This window comes from Rhinatrema bivittatum, unplaced genomic scaffold (assembly GCF_901001135.1).
Source record: "Rhinatrema bivittatum unplaced genomic scaffold, aRhiBiv1.1, whole genome shotgun sequence".
NCBI lineage: Eukaryota > Metazoa > Chordata > Amphibia > Gymnophiona > Rhinatrematidae > Rhinatrema > Rhinatrema bivittatum.
Genome location: NW_021820322.1, coordinates 24,424 through 43,474, shown reverse-complemented (window position 1 = coordinate 43,474; position 19,051 = coordinate 24,424). Strand labels below are relative to the sequence as shown.

The 19,051-nt window shown below is 46.8% G+C and overlaps 1 protein-coding gene across 3 annotated transcripts in view; it reads right to left on the bottom strand.

The window, feature by feature from the left end:
• Positions 1–1,221: 1,221 nt before the first annotated feature.
• The window catches only part of LOC115081473 (phosphatidylinositol phosphatase PTPRQ-like), a 37,659-nt gene continuing 19,829 nt past the window's right edge, over positions 1,222–19,051 (bottom strand). For all 3 annotated transcript variants that reach the window (XM_029585947.1, XM_029585949.1, XM_029585948.1), the window contains 5 exons: positions 12,980–13,261; positions 10,796–11,071; positions 9,248–9,399; positions 3,080–3,221; positions 1,222–1,553 (listed from right to left, as the gene is read on the bottom strand). In XM_029585947.1, coding sequence (XP_029441807.1) covers positions 1,237–1,553; positions 3,080–3,221; positions 9,248–9,399; positions 10,796–11,071; positions 12,980–13,261 — 1,169 coding nt within the window. In that variant the 3' untranslated portion in view covers positions 1,222–1,236. The remainder of the gene's footprint in view (positions 1,554–3,079; positions 3,222–9,247; positions 9,400–10,795; positions 11,072–12,979; positions 13,262–19,051) is intronic.

The following is a 19,051-nucleotide window of genomic DNA, read 5'->3' as shown; positions in this document are numbered from 1 at the left end:
TTCAGTTAAGTGATTAAATGGCATGTGAATATTGAAGTAATGTTAGGGATGGTAACTTTCTAATGACCAATGTATACCTAAATCTGTGTCTAACATGGTAAACGACTGCACATAAAGGCCAAAATGGTCCATCCAGTCTGCCTAGCATAGTGTTTAGGGGTTGTAATCACAGTTCTGTGCTGGCTTCCCCCATGCCCTCTGCAGAAATGTTACTCCAAAAGTTACCCATTTGGGATCCTATGTTTATCCCACTGCTTTTTCAATTCCATTACCATTATCATTTCAATCACCATTCTTGTCTTTACCACTTCTTCCGGAGGGCATTCCAAGCATCCCAGAAGAGGTAGTGAAGGCAACAATGATAACAGAATTCATAAGGATAGAGGATAAACACAAGTGACCAGTTTACTAAGCCATGGTAAAACAGAGCATTTCCTCACTGCTTTGCCATGGGCAAATTACTGTGGGATTTATTAAACTGTGGAATCTGAGTGCTGCAGTTTAGTAAATCCTACATGAATTTCCTGTATATTGCCACAGCTGAAAATATTGCATCTTCCCATCAAGGCAACACACAAGGGTAGCTCCCCATCCTGGGACCACCATCTTTTAAAGAGGCCACAACTCCTTTTAAAAGCCCCCCCCTCCCGCCCCATCTTGAAAAAATGTCCATGGTGGTCCATGGACCCTCGACATCCCCAGATCCCCACTGTTCTCAGGCCAGTCCAAAAAATTGGAAAAAGGTTCCCCTTGTAAAGCCCATTCACTTAACCCATTACCCTAGACCCCTTTTACCCCCTCCCCTTTGGTGACAGCTCCCCTTAGGTCTTCTCTAGCTTACCTCTACTTGTAGGGTGTCTTCAGTGGGCAGAAGGAATCCCAAATCATTCCTCCCCCTCTGATACTATCTTGAAAAATGGTGCCAGCTGACCCCCAGTTGCTCTTTTGCCCCCCACGGGCATATATCTTTCCTCCATCGTTATGTTCAAATAAGCCAATGCACAAAAATATACCTAAGCTGGTGTTGGTTATGTGGGTACATGCAGTGTGTGATGACAAAAGATGCAATGACTACTTGCCTTGGTTTTATAAAAAACAGGGCCTTCGATTTTCAACAGCAATGCCAACAGGCGGACTTTTCAGGCACATAGGACACGTTGGATCGAAGTAGAAAAGACCAGCCTCCATACTCAGTGTGTTTTGCAGTTCTGTTTTACATGTGACAAAAAACTAGCCTTACTTAGGCCTAGGTACTTCAGACAAGTAACTGGATAAAATGTTACCTTCTTCTGGGTATGTAGTGGCAATGCATGTCTGCTCCTTTCCTTCGCCAGCAGATGTCGCGGCTTTTATTGTAAACTGGTAAGAGGAGTTGGCAAGAAGCTCTCTGACGGTGTACACGTTCTCACCAGATGCCACCACAAACTTCAGTTTTTGAAGCATTATGATATAATGTGTAATCCGTCCATTTGGCCTGGAGGGGGCATCCCACTGGAGCAGAACTGACTGCCAACTGGTTGCCACGCAGTGAAGGTTCTGGACAAGATCCGGAACTTAAAAGAAATATACGTAACAAAAGTTTAACACCCCCGATGCAGAGAAATATCATGCCATAATGGAGCAAGTAATATAAATACAGGGCTTGATTATGCTAAATTAGGAATCTGCGTACACTATAGGGATGTGCTTTTGCTGGAAATGAAACGGGACATGTTCATGAAATTTTCTGTTTCGTTTCCTTTTCTAAAGGAAAAAAAGAACAAAGTTTTGTTTGTTTTCATTTTTTTTTTTTTTTAATTCCTTACGGACCCTCCGTGTATATCCCCTGACATGCCCCCAACCTCCTACCCCATCCATGGGCTTTAAAGACTCTTGATGGGCAGGAGCAATCCTCAGTAATTCCTGCCAGATCAATGCAATTGCAAAAAATGGCAGTGATGAACCCGAGGCCAGTGCCAGTATCAATAACTACCTTAAAATTCCTGGCGCCATTTTGTTTGGTGGCAATTTTCCCTAATGGCGCCAGCCCTTGAATAATCTTCAAAGCCTACAGATGGGGTAAGAGAAGGGGAGGGAGTGTGTGAGTCAGGGGCGATGCAGAGAGGGCCCAGGAGGGGGGTTCTGATTGGTTGGTATCATGTGTGCATGCGGGAAACCAGTACAATCCGACAAGTTTTGTTTTATTTTTTTTAATTTCATTTGTTTTTGGGGTTTTTTCACTTGAAATAAATGAAACAAACAAAAACAACAAAGCAAAGGAAAGAAAATGAAAAATAAAGCAAAATGAAAAAAAAAAATTGTCTGTGCAAACCCCTAGTACAATTGCCCACGACATTTTTGGACCGATTCTGGGTATATTTTGATTTATATCATAAATATTAACTACTGCTAATAAGTAAGACACTTCATCTACTCCCCGCAGCTCTGCCCTCTACTGTGCTCAAAATAGGGATTCTGCAAAGATCCTGGGAACGTCTGTCCAGTCCCGTCACAACATTGTGGACCCCCCCCCCCCCCCCCCGTCTGGGGCCACCAGCCTGCAAAATGTTTTGCACACCGCCACGCCCAGAAACATTTGAGGTTTCCAGCCATGGCAGTGCGCAGAACGTGCTGCAAGAAATTGTGCTATGGATGCAAATTAACTCACTTGCAGCCATTGCAAAATTGCGCAAAACGGTGCTATCCCGCAGGAAATACTGCGGGTTAGTACAGCAGCCTCTTTCTGAATGACCAAACTGGGGTGAGGATACAGTACCCTTCAGTCTCCCAAATTTCTTAAATATTCAGAAGTGAGATTAATATAAATATATGTAGTGCTTGTAAACCAAGATGTATAATTTATTTTTGTTAACAAGGAAAACGCTTTGAATTTCAATCTGTTTCCCTATTTCATTGATCTGATTGGAATCCACCATGTGAGACTTAGCTGTGACATGTCGAGATAAGTTTTGTGTTTTTTGGACCTGTATTTTTCCCTTTGTTTCTTTTTCTTCAAATGATTTCCTCCCATTATTACAAATTGCTTTATAAAAACATATATATTTATCTGTTATCGTAAGCTGATAAAAATAGGGTTAACCTGATTCTTTTGTGGTAAAGCTGACCGTGTTACTGAAATGGTCTCCATTTCCAACTTTCGTAAAAGCTGATGCACTGACAAAGTAAGCCTTGAATGGCTTGAATCCAACAAGAACGCCTTCGGTTTGTAAACCTGAAAGATTCTGATAAAGAGAAAACAGATATTAACAGACAGAGCAGCACAAGAAGATGGCTAAATTCAGTGCGCACATGGCTCGTGTTCCTTTTTTTTTTTCTTTTTCAAAAAAAATCTTCTCCACTTTGTGCTCATGACACATTTCTGTTTGAAAATTACGCCATTATTTCTTTCTGCATGAAAGATTATGTTTTAAAAACTTTAATTGTGTAATTTAAAATATTAATATTTGCAAACAGTAGGAGCTTAATTATCTTCTCTATAAGATCTTCCTGTGCCCCATTTAATACGCCTCTGCAAAGTGAAAAAACAGAAACCCAGCTAATGTCAACTACAGAAAAGCTGATTTGTTATCTACAAAATACATGATTTTGTATTTTGAGGGGATGCCACATAAAATACAGCATGTATGGACCGAAAACTGGTGATGATGTTCATAATTATTTACTGATCAGAAAATGTGTGTCATATGACCAGCTAGCTCAGCATTTGGCTCGTTGCCTTTTCAAATTTATGCCAATTTGTGGTTGCAAGAAATAATAGATATCATTAAACTCTAGTCTTATCTAGTACCTTTCCTTCAGCAGGCCCTTTTTCTTTTAAAAGCCCACATTCTGGTTTTGATGGTCTGGGACCAGCACCAGTGTCAAAGAAAATCTATAACATTCTGTTTGCAGACTCTAAGCCAATGGTCCTCAACCCGGTCCTCTGGGACCACCCAGTCAGCCTGGTTTTCAGGATATCCACGAGGAAGATGCATGTGATATATTTGCATACAGTGGAGGTAGTGCATGCAGTTTATCTCATGCATCTTCATTATAGATAACCAGAAAACTGGCTAGGTGCTCCTCAAAGGCCAGGTTGAGAACCACTGCTCAGATCTGCTCATTTTAATGTACTACAGAAAGTATTGAGAAATCAATAGTCAGCAGTGGTCTGACAAGCAAAGTTAGCCAGATAAACGTATCTGGCTAATTTTAGTAGGAAATTCAGCAGCATAGGTGTGCTGCTGAATATCACCACTTATTCTGAAACTAGCTGGATAAGTTTATCCGGTTACCTCTACGACAGTTCTTCGCTGCCCCAAAGTTTTCCGACTATGGGCCTGATTCACTAAGGCATTTCTACTATTCTGTGTCTACAGGAAAATGCGTTGATGAATCCGGCCCTACGTTAGATAACACTGAAAATCAGCATTTATCCAGCTAACATACCGGGCTCTAACGCACGTTATATCACGTATATCGCACGATATGCATGATATTTTGCATCTCTCCGCCCAGATACCCTCCCCATTACAATGACCTTCTTTGCATGTGATTTGCATGCATGAATGCAAGAAGGTGGTCAGCAGCGATAAAATAAAAACACCTCCTTAAAAAGCATTAAGTGTGCAATGGGAGGCCCGGGAACTTAATGTGGGTCCTGAGGCTCCTGCTGCACATTTAAAGCAGCAGAAAAATGTAAAAAATTAAAAAATGCAGCCAAACGGGGAAGTTGTGCGGGGTTCAGTACTGACCCCTGTTTCAACCCAGGGCCATCAGTCTAGGCAGCCCCAGCTCCTCCAAAATAGAACAATATGTTTAAATTATGGATGTGGCAGTCCCTCCCCCCCCCCCCCCTCCCGAAGCCAAAGCCACCCACTCCCTCAAAGTGACTCATTACCAATCTCCCCTGGCCCCCCAAAGTGACTCAATATCAACCCCTCATCCCACTGTCATCCCCGACATCACTCGCTACCAGCCCCTACCCCCAGCCCTCAAAGTGACCCAATACCAACCCCCCACCCCCTTGCCCCCCCAACAGCACTCACTTCCAGCTCCTATGCTCCAGCCACCTTGAAGTGACTCAATATTAACCCCCCCACGGCCACCCCAACATCACTCACTACCAATCCCCCACCCCCAAAAAAGAAATAAAGTTCAGCACCTCCCTACCCCCTGCACCTTTCCTCACCCCCACCCCTTCCAGAACCCCCCTACTTTAAAATGGATCTCGCGTCGGGGCTAGATGCACCTTTGCACCTGGCCCGGTCAGCGCCATTTTCCAAAATGGCGCCAACCTGACCTTGCCCCGGCTGCATAACTTTCCTTCTTCTATGGATGCCGTGTAAAATAAAGAAAACAGGCAGATCTGCGAGATTTTATGAGTCGGGGATAACGGGGGGGTGAAGACTATTAAAGCAAGTTGGGTCTGGAAAACCTATCTTTTAACTGGGCAAACTGAGGATGAACTGGTAAAACTGGGAATGGCCTCGGCACGTGCCCCTTTTAAAATCCCCCGATTTACATGGTAGAGGCGGCGTTTGGAGCACATGTGTGCATGGCCAGGCTATTTTATAACATGTGCGTACATACGTGCACAAGTTCTAAAACAGCTGCGTTCCTGAGCACGGACCGACGCGCGCGAGCACACATGTGCACCCTCGAGCCGGTTTGAACGTTACCATCATCGTTGACGTTCCACCCCCAACTCCATTCCCAGGAATGCCTCTTTGCAGTGGTGAAAAACTATGGGCACAATCGTTTTCACACACACTTATACATGTACAACTGCGGGGGCCCATTTTCAAAAAGGTCATTTACATGCATACAAGCTTTTGGAAATTACCCCATTATTAATAGAACAACTAATAATAATACTATTAACAATAATAACAGACAGTGACAATAGGACAGTCGTTTCCAAAAGTAAGATCTCATTAGAAACTCTTTCTTAATATTTTTGTGTACTGTATTTGAGCAGTAGGTGAAAAAGGCATTTTGATGGCCGTGATAGAGGAAAACCCTGGGCCTCTCCTAATGCCGATGGGGTTAGGACAGGCCCAGCAGAAGAGAACTATTGTAGAAAGGTGGAAAGCAAGACTATTGAGTTAGGTAGGAGGGAAACTGTTCCACCAGAGCTGAATGAGGAGGGAGAAGGAGCCGAAAGTAGGGATGTCCTTTCCTTTGAAATGACACCGAGAATGTCAATGACATTGTCCTACATTGTTTTTCATTTCATGACATTTTTTTTTCGAAATACTTTTTATTACAGCAACAGTATAATCTTACAGTATTAGTTTTAAAAATACACAACTGCAAAATATGAAATTTCCTTTTTTTTCTTTTGTTTTTAGTGCTCACTCTTTGGGGTAGATTTTCAGACGAGCGCGAATAGCCTACTTTTGTTTGCGCTCCAGGCGCAAACAAAAGTACGCTGGATTTTAGTAGATACGCGCGTAGTCGCGCGTATCGGCTAAAATCCTGGATCGGCGCGCGCAAGGCTATCGATTTCGTATAGCCTGCGCGCGCCGAGCCGCGCAGCCTACCCCCGTTCCCTCCTAGGCCGCCTCCGAAATCGGAGCGGCCCTAGAAGGGAACTTTCCTTTGCCCTCCCCTCACCTTCCCCTCCCTTCCCCTACCTAACCCACCCGCCCGGCCCTGTCTAAACCCCCATCCTCCCCGCTCGTGCGCGGGGATTTACGCCTCCGGTGGGAGGCGTAAATCCCCGCGCACGAGCGGGACTCCTGCGCGCCGGGCAGCGACCTGGGGGCAGGTACGGAGGGCACGGCCACGCCCCCGGGCCATAGCCACGCCCCCGTACCCGCCCCCAAAACGCTGCCGACACGTCCCCGAAACGCCGCGACGACCGGGCCCGCCCCCCCGACACGCCCCCCTCCGAGAACCCCGGGACTTACGCGAGTCCCAGGGCTCTGCGCGCGCCGGGAGGCCTATGTAAAATAGGCTTCCCGGCGCGCAGGGCCCTGCTCGCGTAAATCCGCCCGGTTTTGGGCGGATTTACGCGAGCAGGGCTCTGAAAATCCGCCCCTTTTTGAATAGCATGCAGTATTTGCAAATAGTTCAGGCTATTCAAAATGGGGTAGATTTTCAGACGAGCGCGAACAGCTTACTTTTGTTTGCGCTCCAGGCGCAAACAAAAGTACGCTGGATTTTAGTAGATACGCGCGTAGTCGCGCGTATCGGCTAAAATCCTGGATCGGCGCACGCAAGGCTATCGATTTCGTATAGCCTGCGCGCGCCGAGCCGCGCAGCCTACCCCCGTTCCCTCCTAGGCCGCTCCGAAATCGGAGCGGCCTAGAAGGGAACTTTCCTTTGCCCTCCCCTCACCTTCCCCTCCCTTCCCCTACCTAACCCACCCGCCCGGCCCTGTCTAAACCCCCATCCTACCTTTGTCGGGGGATTTACGCCTCCCGGAGGGAGACGTAAATCCCCGCGCGCCAGCGGGCCTCCTGCGCGCCGGGCCGCGACCTGGGGGCGGGTACGGAGGGCGCGGCCACGCCCCCGGACCGCCCCGGGCCGTAGCCACGCCCCCGTACCCGCCCCCAAAACGCTCCTGACACGCCCCCGAAACGCCGCGATGACCGGGCCCGCCCCCGACACGCCCCCGACACGCCCCCCTCCGAAAACCCCGGGACGTACGCGAGTCCCGGGGTCTGCGCGCGCTGGTAGGCCTATGTAAAATAGGCTTACCGGCGCGCAGGGCCCTGCTCGCGTAAATCCGGGCGGATTTACGCGAGCAGGGCTCTTAAAATCCGCCCCAAATAGTGCATCTTATTCAGAAATAATGCACACTGGGGTAGATTTTCAGACGAGCGCGAATAGCCTACTTTTGTTTGCGCTCCAGGCGCAAACAAAAGTAGGCTGGATTTTAGTAGATACGCGCGTATCGGCTAAAATCCTGGATCGGCGCGCGCAAGGCTATCGATTTCGTATAGCCTGCGCGCGCCGAGCCGCACAGCCTACCCCCATTCCCTCCTAGGCCGCTCCGAAATCGGAGCGGCCTAGAAGGGAACTTTCCTTTGCCCTCCCCTCACCTTCCCCTCCCTTCCCCTACCTAACCCACCCGCCCGGCCCTGTCTAAACCCCCATCCTACCTTTGTCGGGGGATTTACGCCTCCCGGAGGGAGGCGTAAATCTCCGCGCGCGAGCGGGACTCCTGCGCGCCGGGCCGCGACCTGGGGGCGGGTACGGAGGGCGCGGCCACGCCCCCGGACCGCCCCGGGCCGTAACCACGCCCCCGTACCCGCCCCAAAACGCTGCCGACACGCCCCCGCAACGCCGCGCGCTCCAGCCCCGTCCCCGACACGCCTCCCGACACGCCCACTCCGAAAACCCCGGGACTTACGCGAGTCCCGGGGTTCTGCGCGCGCCGGTGAGCCTATGTAAAATAGGCTCACCGGCGCGCAGGGCCCTGCTCGCGTAAATCCGCCCGGTTTTGGGCGGATTTATGCGAGCAGGGCTCTGAAAATCCGCCCCACTATTTACAAATAATGCATGTTTTTCAGAAATAGTGTACATCCTTTGCAAATAGTGCATGCTAATCAGAAATAATGCACACCATTTGCAAATAGTGCATGCTAATCAGAAATAATGCACACCATTTGCAAATAGTGCATCCTAATCAGAAATAATGCACACCATTTGCAAATAGTGCATGCTATTCAGAAATAGTGTGCACTATTTGCAGGCAGGGCACTATTTAGAAATAGTGCATACTATTTGAAATAGCGTACACTATTTGAATGTATACACACTATTTGCAAATAGTGTGCAATATTTCTGAATAGTGAGTTCCATGTGGAAATAACGTGCACTATCCTGAAAGAGTGTGCATTTTGCCGAAACGTAAATAAGAAAGAAAAGAAAAAGTTCCCAATGAAATAGAACTCAGACAAGAAACTCATTCAACAAAACAAAATGACAAAACAATTTTTGGTAGAAATTGGAAGAATTATACTGTGCAACAATTAATTAACAGAATGGCAAGTAAAGTAATAGTTTTGCACTCTTCCTCTTCTCTAACATATTCCATAAAATATTGGGATGTGCAAGGGAGCCCTTTCAGTGCAACATTCACATTGGACTAGAGTACCAATGGTACTCTTAAAATGAGCACATAAAAGTGGCATAGCACTTGCTGGGAAAATACATTTTTTGTCTCCCTGATAGGCTAGCCATGTTTACAAGAAAATAAACTATCATTTTCTAAACAACAGAAACATGCATTTAAACTAAAAAATCATGAACTTACTTGATAAAATATGATTTGACTGTCATTCTCTAGAATTTTAAAATTGTATAATCGCACAACGCCATTGGGCTGTGGGCTTACACTCCACCTCAGCCACGCAGCATCTGCTGTGTAGTTTATTACAGTCAAGTTCTGAGGAGGTGCTGATGGCTCTGCAAGGAACGACAGTTTATAGTTTTGGCATGCTACAATAATGAAAGCTTTAAAATCATACAAAACGTCCCAACAACTTGATAAATCACCATGGCATCAGTATTCAGGTCACCAAGATCTTATTATATTCCTCATCAATACTTAAATATCACGTGTCCCATTCTGAATCCAGGCTTTCAACTATAAGCAAAGCAATTTTAATATTGATGAGCATAGAGATGAATGGAGTTTACAGGAGTCTCTAAACACCTTGTAGCAGACCCAACATGGAAGGTCCCTGGTCTTGATGGGTTACGGACCCTTCTAAATTGTATCTATACAGTTCATGGCAGATGGAGATGCCTCATGCATGCATATATGAAAATGGAATTTACAACCCACATTTCAATCCACGGCTCAAAGTGGCATACAATATAACATTCATAAAAAGAAGTAAAAACAGACAAAATTACAAAGTGACTGATCTGCACCTAACCTTGCCTCATACTATACACTTCTTCACCAGAGTGTAACTGTGGCCACCAGCAACAGACCATGGAAGTTTTAATAACCCAATGCTGGGATCATAAGCTAGCAATATTCCCTCTAATTTCTGGCAGACTATAAGTGCGCAAACATTTTCTTATGTTCAACTTTTAATAGGCTGAGTTCAAATTTGTATGCTATGAGCCAAGTGTGCCTGAGCAAGTATAATTTTTTCATCTTTTCTTGTGTGCGTAATGCACAGCTTAGAAGGAAGAATGTTCATCAGTACAAAGCCGACATTAAAGAAAGTCATTCAGTTCTACCTGGGAAATCAGCCGGCTTCAGCATCACAGTGTAAAATTATAGCCATTGCTCTATTGATACATCAGCCATACACAGGTACAGGGTTACATCTGAACCACATAATATTACGTAGTATTTAAATGCTGGCTTCTTTTTGTTTCTTATCAATCTGGTTGGTGAAATATAAATATTCTGTGAGACAGTCCCTCAGGGCCCCACCTGGACAGAAATTTCAGGGCATGCGGGGAGCTGCTTGCCACAAAAAAAAAAATAATAATGAGAACTGGATTGGCCAATTCAGAAATTTGCATAGTCAAAAAATTCTGTTTGGGATTAAACTCCTAGGCTACCATTTTTGCACAGGTGAGTTCTGGCATTGGCTCTTACAATCGTACATTAAAAGTTACAGCATAAGAAGAGGTCAGCTAAGGAAACCCAGCAATAGGAAGCCATGAAAACCAGGTAATAATATTTCAATGTGACATCAAGTTTTCTTTCTTTACTGAACTACTATCATTGAAGAAGAAATGGAAACAGGCTGTCAATGGCTTTGATGCTTTGGTTTTCTTTAGCTATTTTGTGAATTTCTTTCTCAAACAGCAAATTACAGTTTTAGATAATGCTTACCTGACTCCTCGGTATAGAAGAGAAACTGAACAAAGGGGCCACGTCCTTTTCTGGTGCTTGCAGCAATGAAAATATTATATGGGGTGAATGGCAATAGATTTTGGAGCACAACAGAATTGTTAGTCGTGGCAAATGAAGAGTTCATGTTTGGTCCATATAACTCTACATCATATCCTACTAGGACACCACATGGCTGGTCTGGGGGATTCCAGGACAGCAGCACAGACGTAGATGTGAGGTTTTTGTAAGCGGTGATTATTGGTGAAGACTGAGGCACTGGAAGAGAAAGGAGGATCTCTATTTAGTTCAAGAACTTAACAAATAACCGGAACAGGTTTCCAAAAGCAGTGCCACAATTTACAAGTCATGATCTACAAGACTGAGTGAGACTGAGAAACCAAGCAATAAGTTCCATGTCGAACTCATGGGGAGCCTGCTTTCTGGACAGCAGGTTATGTACATACATCCAGACATTAGCAGGACCAAAAAAAAAAAAAATACCCCAGTCAAGATTTCCTTGGACCCCTGACTTGTTCAGAAAATTTGATGTGGATAGGACTAGGGATGTGAATCGTGTCCTCGATCGTCTTAACGATCGATTTCGGCTGGGAGGGGGAGGGAATCGTATTGTTGCCGTTTGGGGGGGTAAAATATCGTGAAAAATCGTTAAAAATCGTTAAAAATCGAAAAAACCGGCACATTAAAACCCCCTAAAACCCACCCCCGACCCTTTAAATTAAATCCCCCACCCCCCAAATAACTTAAATAACCTGCGGGTCCAGCGGCGGTCCGGAACGGCAGCGGTCCGGAACGGGCTCCTGCTCCTGAATCTTGTCGTCTTCAGCCGGCGCCATTTTCCAAAATGGCGCCGAAAAATGGCGGCGGCCATAGACGAAAAAGATTGGACGGCAGGAGGTCCTTCCGGACCCCCGCTGGACTTTTGGCAAGTCTCGTGGGGGTCAGGAGGCCCCCCACAAGCTGGCCAAAAGTTCCTGGAGGTCCAGCGGGGGTCAGGGAGCGATTTCCCGCCGCGAATCGTTTTCGTACGGAAAATGGCGCCGGCAGGAGATCGACTGCAGGAGGTCGTTCAGCGAGGCGCCGGAACCCTCGCTGAACGACCTCCTGCAGTCGATCTCCTGCCGGCGCCATTTTCCGTATGGAAAATGGCGCCGGCCATACGCGTATGGCCGGCGCCATTTTCCGTACGAAAACGATTCGCGGCGGGAAATCGCTCCCTGACCCCCGCTGGACCTCCAGGAACTTTTGGCCAGCTTGTGGGGGGGCCTCCTGACCCCCACGAGACTTGCCAAAAGTCCAGCGGGGGTCCGGAAGGACCTCCTGCCGTCCAATCTTTTTCGTCTATGGCCGCCGCCATTTTTCGGCGCCATTTTGGAAAATGGCGCCGGCTGAAGACGACAAGATTCAGGAGCAGGAGCCCGTTCCGGACCGCTGCCGTTCCGGACCGCCGCTGGACCCGCAGGTTATTTAAGTTATTGGGGGGGGTTCGGGAGGGTGGGGGATTTAATTTAAAGGGTCGGGGGTGGGTTTTAGGGGGTTTTAGTGTGCCGGCTCACGATTCTAACGATTTATAACGATAAATCGTTAGAATCTGTATTGTATTGTGTTCCATAACGGTTTAAGACGATATTAAAATTATCGGACGATAATTCTTTAGCATTAGGGAGGCAACAAACCGACATGTGCAGACATAGCCATCTGATACCTAATTCTTTTCAGAAAGTAGCTCATTATTCGGGAAGCTTGTGAACGATGAGGTGCTAAAGCACAAATTCTGAGTTGTGTTTCCTGAATGAACCCCTCAGGTAGCAGAAGACTGGGTGGAACTGTCATTGCCCACCTATTGCTCTCCTCATGTCAAGGCCTCCTGCTCAGTACTATATTTAGTCATGCAAAGGCTTGCAGAAATGCCGTTCCAAGATTTCCGTTTTCATCCCAGGTAACTGGGTTTCTGCTTTTGCCATTAAAGAAGATCAGGAGCCAATAAATCCCTCCCCACTCAGGGGCCGATGCTCCGGTTCTAGCTCAGGTTTATGATGTTGCCATCACTTTGGCCCTCTTTGCTCTTCAGACAACTAACACAGACATTTCACAAACTCAAAGAACAAAAAAAATGTGTTGTTGTGGGTAAATTGTAATAGATGTGTTACAGAGGCTTCTGCTTACCATCTTCCTCAGTCTTGATGTGTAGGCTTGCAGTGTATTTGGCAGAGAACCCTTTTTCTGTGGCCGGGGTGACTCGGAGAATGTAATCAGTGTATTTCTCAAGCTGGTCGATGAATTTATTTGTGTCGTAGGTAATGAGACCGAGCACCTGAGAATCCCCTTTGGTCAGTGAAAGGTTATAGAAAACGATGCCGTTGGGCTGAGACGGCGGGAGCCAGCTTATATTGACAGCAGCTGAAGAAACATTTTCATAGGCGAGGCTTTGCACAGGGCCTTCTGGAACTACAGCAGACAAGAGGAAAGATTAAGAAAAGAGTTTAATTGGCTTAAGTAAAAAGGAACCCCCTACTATTACTATTACTACTCTACTTAACACTTCTATAGCTCTACTTGACATAAGCAGTGCTGCACACAAAAAAAATGTGAGTCCCTGCTCTGTAGAGCTTACAATCTAAACAAAGAAAACATACAGGGCAAGAGGGAATTGAGAAATTCCATTCATTGAGAAAATGGTTAAAAATTAATGAGTGTAAGTGGGACAATCAGTGGTTAAGATTTAAAAGCAGCCTCAAAAAGGTGGGGTTTTTAGACAGTAGAGAAAGAGCACGATGCACTAGCTCAGAAAGTCTGTTTCAAGTCTACCATGCAGTCAGGTGGAAAGCATGGAGGCAGGAGTTGACAGAGGAGGAGATAGGGGTGTGGAGAGACAGAGCTAAGAGGAGAAGTATTGAGGAGATGCAGACTGAAGGCTTTTGTAGGTGAGTTTAAGAGGAGCTTGAACTGTATTGTTGCGGGTTCATGCCACTGGCCACTCTCCCAGTCGCAACACAGTTGTAATTCCCTGGTTACATAAGAAACTGAACCACCGATTAAACCTCTGGGGAGTCCTTTTCCACAGTCCCACTGCCGGACTCCTCCTTGCAGCTTCCCCGGTTTCATTCTCGGAAGCTCCACGGGCCAGGTACCCCAGTCTCTATTGCCCCGTTCCTTCCAGGGTGTCGCAGCTCTGGGTTCAAACCCTCTCACCCCAGTTGGTGAGCTGGGCTTAAGCACACATAGTCCCAGGTTATCTCGCTGGTTTAAAGTCTCCATGGCTTCACTTTATCAAACCACGTCAGTTTCAAGCTCATACGATAAGAATGCAACACTCGCCATAATCCTCCTGCACACTGCTCACAGTCGCGTCCTACGCAGCTTAAGCTTGGCTATGCTCTAAGATGGTAACTTTCAAACCGGCACACGCGACCATCGGCCCACGTCCAGCCACACTGCTATTTTACAACTTCTGTGCGTACATGCACGTATTTTATAAAATAGCCTGGCCACACGCACGTGGGCTGAATTTTAAGTGGGCGCGAGCAATGGGTGCGCGCAAATCCCGCTTCTACCACATAAATCAGGGGATTTTCAAAAGGGCGCGTGCCAACTCCGTTCCCAGTTTTACCAGTTTGCCCAGTTAGGAGATAGTCCTCCAACCCCCTCTTCCCATTTGATAGCCTTCACTTCCCCCAGTGATCCTCGACCCTGAAATCCCCTGCAGATCTGCATATTTATCTTTATTTTATAACTTACATCTCCTCCATAGCAGAAGTAAAGTTACACGGCAAGGGACGTGCGCCGGGGGGGGGGGGGGGCGCGTGAGTATTTACGCGCACCTCTCCGGTTCACGCCCCAAAATGCCCCTCCTCCCCACAGACCATGGTCATGCCCGCCCCCTTTTTGAAAACTTTGGCGATCTGCGCACTGCGGGAGACATGCGTGTATACGGGCGGCTTTTAAAATCTGTTGAGCGCGTGCGAGCCCCAACTTATCTGTGCACCCCCTAATTAACGCACGCGCCGGGCTTTCAGAATTCACCTCCGTGTGCCTGGCTCTTAGGGAGACGGGCCCTACTGCAGCTGGGATCAGTGATGGATTTAGGATTCTGGCAGCCCGAAGGCACTGTTGGTGCTGTCACCCCTCTCTTCCCCACTCCCCGTCTGAGGTTGGACAACAGGAGCAGGTGGTCTATGGCACCGTTCCCTAGTTTTCCTGTGGCAGCTCAAGAGTAGATCCCGTGGCATAAGTTTAAAAATTCTGAAGCAAATTGGCAAACACTTCCATCTGTTATATTACATTATACAAATAAAGTAGTTTTATTTTATAATTATTAGTATAATTTATATTATTTTTATTGGGGTCGAAGAAACAATCTCGGGTTTCAATACAGGGAGGAGATCTCATGGATGGGGAGAGGAAGGGAGGAGCTTCAGGGATGGGGGGAGGAGTGCGAGAAGGAAAGAGAACTAGGAATGGGGAAGATTAGGAATCTTGGATGGGGATGAAGAGAGAGAGAGGGACGTTTTTGTATTAAGGAAGGGGAGGAGGGGGTAGGAAGAGTTGGGGAGTGAGTTCCAGAATCTGAGGAGAGGGGAGGTTCTAGGATCTGGGAGAGAGAATCCAAGATCAAGGGAAGGAGGATTTGAATTGCAGTGAGTGGGGAAGAAGGGTGAGAAATGTCCCTACGTGTTCTGGTCCTGCTCCTCCTTGCATCCCATCTCTAACATCCTACCCAATATGATACACACACATACACACACACACATGGCACCTATCCCTTCTCTCTTATACACACAAACACCCCTACCCTTTCCTCCCTATCTCTCACACACAGACATGCATCCCAAGCCAGTCCCCCTCTCTTCCCACCTTACAATGATCTCTGTTCAGCCTCTCCTAATCTCCCCAAAATGATCCCCCTTTGCTTTGTCTGCTGCAGGATCGCCTGTTCCCCGCATGATGCCTGGATTGTAGGGACTAGATCAGGAAACCGAGGGCTGTTCTCCACTGAGTGAGATTCAGCACAGCTGCCCACAGATTTCTGCTGCCCTAGGCACAGGCCTACTGTGCCTAGTGACAAATCCAGGCCTGGCTGGGGTTTGTGCTTCCCCTTTCACTATGGTGCAACTACATCCACCCTATGGCAGTGTTCACTTGAAGCTCTTGTCCTGCAGTCTCCATGAATGTATCCTCTTACGAAGAAGTTCTTCACCATTCATCTTCCAAGTCCATCAGCTCAGGCTCATCCTCAGGGCTGTGCGACACCTCCATCTCCTCTATCTCTTCATCTGGTTCTAGTAGAGCTCCTTCCTGTTGCTTCCCCACTCCTCCCTCAAACAAGCTCTCACCCTTCTTCCAGATGCCCGAGCTCTCTTGTCTTTTTGTTAGGGCAAAGCCTGGGACGTTCCTCCCCCCACTAGAACCTCTGTGCCTTCTAGGCCATGGAATTCTCCTCCTATTCTGATTTCTTTTACATACTGGATCTCCTTCCCTGGGTTTTCCTTACAGCCCCCCTTCTTGTATTCACCAGGGGAATATAACACCCATCATAGTATACAGGAACAAATAGGGAGCCAATGTACTGGCTTGAAAAGAGGGGTTATATGGGAGTAGCAACTTTGGCGAAAGATAAGTCCCGCAGCTGAATTTTGGACAGATTGTAGTGGAGAGAGAGATGGCTAACTGGGAAACCTGTGAGAAGTAGTTTGCAGTAGTCTAAGCAGGAGGTGATGAGAGATACAGGTTCTGATAGTGCATGTTCAGAAAGGAAGGAATGGATTTGTTATAGAGGAAGAAATGGAATATTTTAGCAATGTTTTGGATATGATAGAGAAGGATTGAAGATGACTCCAAGGTTACAGGCTGAGGGTAATGGAAGTTTAACAGTGTTTTCCACAGAAATAGAGAAAGAAGGGAGAGAGAAAGTGAGCTTGCTGAGTTTAAGATGGCGGTGGGACATTCACCCAGGAATGTCAGACAAGGAAGCTGAGATCTGGGACTGGATTACTGATGAACTTTCTAGTGTAGAAAGGTTAATCTGGGAATAATCAGTATAAAGATGATATTGAAAGCAAGGGAATTAATATACAGAGAGAAGAGAAGAGGGCCCAAGACAGAACCTTGAGGCACAGATGGCAGCAGAGGACAATTCACCAGAGGAAACACTAAAAGTGAGATGAGAGAGGTAAGAAGAGAATTAAGACAGCACAGAGAATCAAGGAGTAGGTGGTGTCCAAAACAGCAGATAGGTCAAGAAGATAAGGACTGAGTAAAAGTCTTTGGTTTTAGCTTTAACGAGGTCATTGGAGACTTTGGCAAGGGCTGTTTCTGTGGAATTGTGATGAAGGAAAATCTAGACAGCTGCGGTGAACAGCACACACACGTATTTTGGAGGCAAAAGGAAGGGAGGAGATGGGATGGTAGTTGGCAGGGCAGGTAAGGTCCAATGAGGGTTTTTGAGGAGTGGGGTGATTACAGCATGTTTGAAGGCAGCGGGAACAGTAGCAATGGAAAGTGGTAAATTGAAGATGTGACAGATGGAAGGATTGACTGCAGTGGAAACAGAGCTGAGAAACTGGATAGGAATGGGTCAGAGGACAGGTAGTGAGTTTGGAAGAGGAGAGAAGATGGGAAGTTTCATCCACTGTAACTTCAGATGAGGAGAGAGTGGTGGAGGCCAGGGGAAGGCTATAGGAAAGAAGTGAGGAAGAAGGAAGTAGAGATGACCTAATTTTGTGAACCTTGTCATTGAAGTAGTAAGCATAGTCTGGGCAGAAAATGAATAGGTAATGAGGAGAAGGAAGTTTGAGGAGGGAACTGAGTGTGACAACGAGATGACAAAGGTTGGATGCAAGAGTTTGTCAGATGGATGTAGTAGTCTTGCTTAGCAAGTGCAATAGCAGACTAGAAGGAGGTCAGCATGAATTTGAAATGCATTAAGTCTTCATAGGCATGAGACTTTAACCAGAAACATTCTACAGAACAGGCACAGGATCGTAGGAAGTGAATTCTAGAGGTGAACAGAGACTGGGGTTTGATGCACCTTACAGGACAGGTAAGGGGAGGGACAAGAGTGTCTAAAGCAGAGAAGAGAACAGTGTTATAAGAAGAAATTGCTTCATCAACTGACTCAGACAATGTGGTGGAGAAAAGGAGAGATGAAACAGTAGTGCAGAGGCTACAAGGATAGACAGGGTCCCGGTGTGATCTTTTACTCTCGGACCTCCGGTGCTTGTAGAAATGGCGCCGGCGCTACCTTTGCCTTGTCATATGACAGGTCAAAGGTAGCGCCGGAGCCATTTGCAAAATGGCGGCGCAAAATGGCGGCCGGCCATAGACAACACGATTCGACTGCAGGAGGTCGTTCCGGACCCCCGCTGGACTTTTGGCAAGTCTTGTGGGGGTCAGGAGGCCCCCCCAAGCTGGCCAAAAGTCCCTGGGGGTCCAGCGGGGGTCCGGGAGCGATCTCCTACCGCAAATCATTTTTCCGTATGGAAAAACCAAAGGTAGCGCCGGCGCCATTTCTACAAGCACCGGAGGTCCGAGAGTGGAAGATCACAGCGGGACCCTTCCTCTGGACCCCAGGTAATTTAAGGCATTTTGGGGGGGTTCGGGAGGGTGGGGGATTTATTTTAAAGGGTCGGGGTGGGTTTTAGTGTTTTTTTAGTGTGCCGGTTTTTTCGCCCTCCCCCTTCCCCCGATTTACGATTTTTTGACGATAAATAGGGGGAATTGTTATTGTATCGCGGCTCTAATGATTTTTGACGATTTAAAATATATCGGACGATATTTTAAATCGTCAAAAAACGATTCACATCCCTAGTGTTTATAACGATTGGATGAGACTGTGGGGCTGGGTGGTTTAGAATGAAAGTAATCAGATGGTGGTCTATGAGAGGAAGAACTGAGGTGGAGAAGTCTGAGAGAGACAGAAGATGGAGGAAAGGTCTAGGTCAAGGCAATGCCAACATAGAGGTTAAAGTCTCCAAGAATAAGGGATGGGGAAGACGGGTCAAGGAAGAAGCAAAGCCAAGAATCAAAGCCAGTGAGAAAGGAAGTATGGGGCTTATCAGGGGGTCAATAAATGACAGAGATAGTGGGATAAGGAAGAAAAAGAGTGGGATTGAGGTGGAAAAGGATTGAAACCTCAGGAGAGGAAAGCAGCAGACCAATACCACCACCTCGGCCTACTTTTGGGTTTTGCTCATTTTGTAAACACCTGATCCAGTGACCTTAAATCATTTCTCAATAGAA